This window comes from Halichoerus grypus, chromosome 7, assembly GCF_964656455.1.
Source record: "Halichoerus grypus chromosome 7, mHalGry1.hap1.1, whole genome shotgun sequence".
In the NCBI taxonomy this organism is placed as follows: domain Eukaryota; kingdom Metazoa; phylum Chordata; class Mammalia; order Carnivora; family Phocidae; genus Halichoerus; species Halichoerus grypus.
Genome location: NC_135718.1, coordinates 152724568 through 152730130, shown reverse-complemented (window position 1 = coordinate 152730130; position 5563 = coordinate 152724568). Strand labels below are relative to the sequence as shown.

Genomic DNA, 5563 nt, shown 5'->3' with positions numbered 1-5563 from the left:
GTGAGAGGGGGGAAAGCAGTCTCAAGAGGGAAAAACTGGGATAAGTAGAGGGTGAGGTTGGGGGTGGACCACAGAAAGGGAGAAAGAGCTGCAGCAGCAGGACGAGGGAATGCTGGAAAGGCCATGGGTGCCATGGCGTGCACCTTCCATCTCCTCTCTTTAAAGAAGAGGACACTGAGAACCCGAATGTGGACCTGATTCCTTCAAGGCCAGAAGGATCTCCGTTTTCCAGCTGGCCCAGACTGAAGCCAGGACCCCTCTGACAGAGGGTGTGCATAGGGGCAGTCAGGGGGTACAGGGAGACAATGTGGAAGCTAGAGAGTGGTAGAGAGGGAGGGGAAGTGAGAGCCCTGTGGGGCTGCCCTGAGGAGGCAGGAGGGTTTCTCTGACAGGGAAGTGGGCAGAGAGGGAGGTCTGCCTGTCTGCAGCAGGGGGAGTCTGATGAGAGCAGGAGGGTTTGGAGAGCAGTGATCTGAGTCCTGTTGAGGCATCCTTCATCTGACTGAGCCGCAATGCTGCTCCTGTTGCTGCTGCTCTTCGTAGGATATCTCCAGCATGGAACAAGTCTAGACGGTAGGACAAGCCCTGGGAAGACTTCTGATGCTGGGTGCAGAGGGGTGAGGTTCTGGGAGGACCTGCAGGAGGGAGTACTACTCCCATAGGATGCCCTTGGAGTCTGCATGCCAGGCTGGCTCCAGGCAAAACATCTTGCCACAGTTCATTTTCTGTTTCTAGGTTTGGGGAGAGGAAGCGGGCCCAGGGAGCAGGGTGGGCTACGGGAATGTGTGCAGTCTGTGTAACTGTCTCCATGGTTCCTCGCCCATGCTCACGTACTCTCTCCATGTGGCCTGGCTTCTCAGCACCCCAGGTCCCAGGACCCCCTGATCCAGCCACAGAAGAGCCCCTCTCCTTCCGCATCCTCCAGACCTCCTCCTTTGCCAACAGCAGCTGGGCGTCCTTGCAGGTGTCGGGCTGGCTGGGCGATCTGCAGACTCAAGGCTGGGACAAGGTCCTGGGCACCATGACCTTCCTGCGGCCCTGGTCCCAGGGCAACTTCAGCTCCGAGGAGCTGAAGAACCTGCAAAATCTATTCCTACTCTACTTCCATGGTTTCACCATCGAGGTGCAGGCCTTTGCGCACCAGTTTCAGTTTGAATGTGAGTTCCTTGCTCCACGCCAATCTCTGCCTGAAGGCTCCAATCTGCTTCCGAAGGGGCTCTGACCTCACCCAGCCTTCCTGGACTATTCCCTGTCCCCCTCGGGCTCCTGCTCTCTCTCCTGCCTCACGATTCATCACCGTCCCCACTCCACCCACCCACCCATCCTAGACACAGATGGGCTGGCAAGGACACATCCCTCCACACTGCCATATACACCTTCGTGTTCTGGCTCCCTGCAATAGTGTCTCCCTGTGATCTTCTGCCCACCACCCCTGGCCCCAGACATGGCCTCTCCAGCCAGGATTCTGCCCTCCCTTCTCTGGCCTGAGAGTCTACCAGGCCCACCTATACCTAACCATTCCCAAGTGAGCCCTTCCAGCCGGGTCCCCAACTTCCCAACACCTTCCCATCTAGCCCCTCCCCATCAATTATTTCTAAATACGTTCTTATCTTCACATTTTCTTCCCACAAATTCCCTCCCCTCCCCCACCCAACTCCAGCATGCTGTGTGATTCCAGAGCAAATCTCCTAGACTGCTTACTTTCCTTCCCTGTAATTGTTTCTACATGGCTTCTGTTCACCCCCAGACCCCTTCGAGCTCCAGGTGTCAGCTGGCTGTACGCAACATGCTGGGAAGGCCTCGGGAAGCTTCTTGAATGGGGCTTATCAAGGCTCAGATTTTCTGAGTTTGCAAGGAAACTCCTGGCAGCCATCTCCAGGAGCTGGGAGTCGGGCTCAGAAGGTCTGTGCGGTGCTCAACAACTACCTAGATATTAAGGAAATCATGCAGACCCTTCTCAGCGACACCTGCCCTCGGTTTCTGGCAGGAATCCTTGAAGCAGGGAAGTCAGAACTGGAACGACAAGGTGAGTTTTCCCAGTGCTTTAAGCTTCATATTCCACTCTTTACCATCCCTTTGAAACATACACTGAGAGGCTAGAGGGTGGGATATGTGGGTTTAGGACTGTTCCTCAGATGAGAGAAAGAAGTGATTACTCCAACTGCTAAGACCACTGAGTCACTGAGCTCGGTCCCAGGTGCCCCTAAGTGCCTTGTCTCCTCATCTTCTTTCCAGTGAAGCCCGAGGTTTGGGTGTCCAGTGGCCCCAGTCCTGGTCCCGGCCGTCTGCTCCTGGTGTGCCACGTCTCCGGCTTCCACCCAAAGCCTGTGTGGGTGATGTGGATGCGGGGTGAGCAGGAGCAGCGGGGCACCCAGCAAGGCAATGTCCTGCCTAATGCTGATGAGACGTGGTATCTCCGAGTGACCCTGGATGTGGCGGCCCAGGAGGCAGCCGGCCTGTCCTGCCAAGTGAAGCACAGCAGTCTGGGAGGCCAGGACATAATCATCCACTGGGGTGAGAAAGAGCTGGAGTCTGGCCAGGAAGCAACAGTCCTGGGGCTGCTGAGGGACGTGCTTGGAAGATGGGTGGGAACACTAGGCACAAGATGATGGAGGCGGGAGGATCCAAACAAAGAAGGGCAGAGAATGATCACTGTTAAATTTCAAGAAATGGAAGGAAGGGATTGGAGTACTAAAGAGAAAAGGAAGAAGGATCTGGTGATTTGGGTAAGAGATGGGGTGGGAGATTGGGGACACAGACTCAGAAGGAATTGAGATGAAGTCGTCAGGACATGCAGATGAAAATTCTAGGAAGGAGAAGCATTGATGGTGGTGGCGGCGTGGAGAGCCTTGTAGACTGACATCCTTGGTTTACGCCCAAGGAGGTGGAAACTCAGTCCTGCTGACACTGCTCTGTCTGGTGGTGATAGTTACCCTGCTCCTGCTGCTTGTAAGGCACTCCTACTTTAAAAAGCACAGGTGAGCCTCTTCTTGTTCTGTTTCTTCAATTTCTTATCAACTTATTCTTCTTTCCTCCACCCTCCCCGTTCTCTCTCTGATTTCCCTTCCTTGGGATGAAAATCTTTTCCCACAGCTCAAGTCGGAAGGCCCTGGTGCCCCCTACCCCCAGTCCTGACTCCCCCATAGGGGCCGATGCCCAGGGGCCCAGGACTCCTGGACACCAGCTCTACATGCCACAGGAATCGTGGATCAAGAATAGATTTTTAGAGAAATGGAAAACAAGCCTAAACCAACTCTGGCGACATTAGTTTTACCTTACACATAAAATCCTTTTCTCCTTCTTAAACATGGTTTATACCTATAAATAAAGCCTAATTTTGATAAAATGGCTTGTTGTGGCAGAAATCTTGACCCCTTTGGAAACTTGTTTTATTTTTTGCCCCATCTTCTAGCAATATCTTTTCTGCTTTGGCCACATGTTCATTGCTGCTGATCCTTCAGACTCTAATTCAGATGCTTCTTTCTCATGGAATCTTCCCTGCCTTGCCCAAATGAAAGCTGTTCTGTACTTCCAAAATTGGATGGATCATCCTAAATACGTTCATCTCTTCCTACTCTGAACAGTGGTTATCCAGAGTTTTGTTTCTCTGTTTTTTTCTCAGTTGCTTAAAAGCAGGATGTAGGTGTTTATAATGGCACCTATGACCCAAACAAAGCCTGACCTGGATTCAGGGCCAGCTTCATGGGCATGTCATCTATGCAGTGTTTGCTGTCTTGAAATCCTTAATAAAACTTGGAGATACTGTATTTTCATTCTGGACTCACCCCACAAAATATGTAGCTGGTTCAGCGTAAAGTGTTTCCCATTAAATTCTGCCTGAAATAAATTTTTGTCAAATCGAGTGACGTTTTCTTAATCCACTCCCCTTTGACATCACTGCATCATCTGACTGTGTTCTTATTAAAACTCTTTCTGTCTCCCTGTGTCTCTCACCAGAGGTTGGGGGAGGGGCAGGTGAGTGCTCCAGACTGCACAGTGATTGGGGTGTCTCTGCGTCTTCAGAGACATTTCAAGAAAATAATAATACAGGAGATATCTCCCATCAGAGTGAGGACCGGGCATTCCCAATTCTCTGAGATTGTGTGTGACCGCATTTGTCTTCACATGGCAGGTACTCAGGGAAGAATTTCCTACTTTGAGTGGTCAGGAAGAGGACATGGGGACAGAGGATGGGCAGAGCCAAGGCAGCGAAGGAAAAGAGTGCTTAGATGCTATGCGTTTACTTTTCTTTATTGGTTCAGTTTATTATTATTATTATTAACATTATTATTTACAGTTTTCCTCTAACTTTTTAAAATATGGATTTTAAAATTATCTACTTAACTTTGAGACACATTGACTGAGCCTGCTGGAGAGCGGGAAGCTGTTAAGGTGTAGAGTTCATGCAGATGTCTAGCCGACACCTCCCCTTAGGTGGGATAATTGAGCAGACTGCAGATTTCTTAGTGGAAATGCGTCACTCTTTATACCGGTCATTTTCAAGTTAAGACACAGGGTTCCATGACCCCTTACCCAGGCGATAACCTACGCATGAATAAGGTATTGGGGTCAGGCTTCCCCTACCAAGAGTCCATCACCTTCCGCATGACATGTTCAGACTGCTTATATAGAAGAGTCCAGGGAGGAAGGCAGGACTTTATAGGGCTGTTTGAAGCCCTCTATGATGAAGTTCAAGGTCCCCTCACATGGCACAAGGCCACAGGCGGTGACCTATATCAAAATGAAGAGACTCACATAAGGACTTCTCAGTTCCCAGCACTAGTGTGTGATGCCAATATATTTCGGGTGTTTCCCATTTGGGTGGACTTCTCCCCACAAGTCTAATTTTTTGGTCACAATACTTCTTGAACTCCTAAGATGCCTCAATCTCACTTCTCAAGTCCCATGTCCAACCATCCCCCCCACTGTGTGTTGTGCTTCTATGACACTAGGCTTTCTGTCCTTCAGTTGTGCCAAGCTTCTTCTCAGCTCGAGGCCTTTATTTTAACTCTTCCCTCCACCCAGGGCCATTCTTCATTTACCTTGATCTTCCACGGATGATTTCAGGACAACCTCCAGCTCCTCAGCTCAAGCATCATCCTCATAGAGTGGCCCTTTGTGGTCAGTGTAGCCAAAGTGGCCAGTCTCCCTCAATCACATACTATTCCAATGTTCTTTAGTCATTTGTGTTGAATACTGGATTGAGCTGAAATTATCTCATTTGCTTTTATGTAGTTAATGCCCTTTTCACCTACAATGTAGACACTGTGACATCACGTATATTGTCTGTCTTGATCGCAGGTGTATCCTAGTGTGTAGATGGTAGCTGGACATATAGTGGGTGACTAAAATTATGTTTGGTGAATGAACAAATGCCATCAACTTCGACTTTCCAGAAAAGATCTTAGAGATCCCAATTCTCTAGTAAGCCATTGGTTTTCAGGAACTGACATGTTTCCAAAGTGCTGGTGTCACTGGAGGATGTAAGTGGATCATCAATATTGTGGCAATATGGTCACTGGTGGCTCTCTCTGTCCTTCAGATTATTGTCTTTATAAGTGTG

At 49.7% G+C, this 5563-nt stretch overlaps 1 protein-coding gene across 1 annotated transcript; it reads left to right on the top strand.

Annotated features, from left to right (window-relative positions):
• Window positions 1–386: 386 nt before the first annotated feature.
• LOC118521325 (T-cell surface glycoprotein CD1e, membrane-associated) lies at window positions 387–3862 on the top strand. The gene is made up of 6 exons (XM_036069789.2): window positions 387–573; window positions 861–1157; window positions 1748–2026; window positions 2236–2514; window positions 2882–2978; window positions 3094–3862. The coding sequence occupies exons 1-6, from the start codon at window positions 513–515 to the stop codon at window positions 3266–3268; spliced, it is 1188 nt and encodes a 395-aa protein (XP_035925682.2). The 5' UTR covers window positions 387–512; the 3' UTR covers window positions 3269–3862.
• Window positions 3863–5563: the final 1701 nt, after the last annotated feature.

What these genes read in the sequence shown, in the direction of transcription:
- LOC118521325 (XM_036069789.2), top strand. Translation starts at nt 513, where the DNA reads ATGCTGCTCCTGTTGCTGCTGCTCTTCGTAGGATATCTCCAGCATGGA. An exon ending in GCATGGAACAAGTCTAGACG is followed by an intron (nt 574 to 860) that starts GTAGGACAAGCC and finishes CTGGCTTCTCAG; the next exon opens with CACCCCAGGTCCCAGGACCC. An exon ending in GTCAGAACTGGAACGACAAG is followed by an intron (nt 2,027 to 2,235) that starts GTGAGTTTTCCC and finishes TCTTCTTTCCAG; the next exon opens with TGAAGCCCGAGGTTTGGGTG.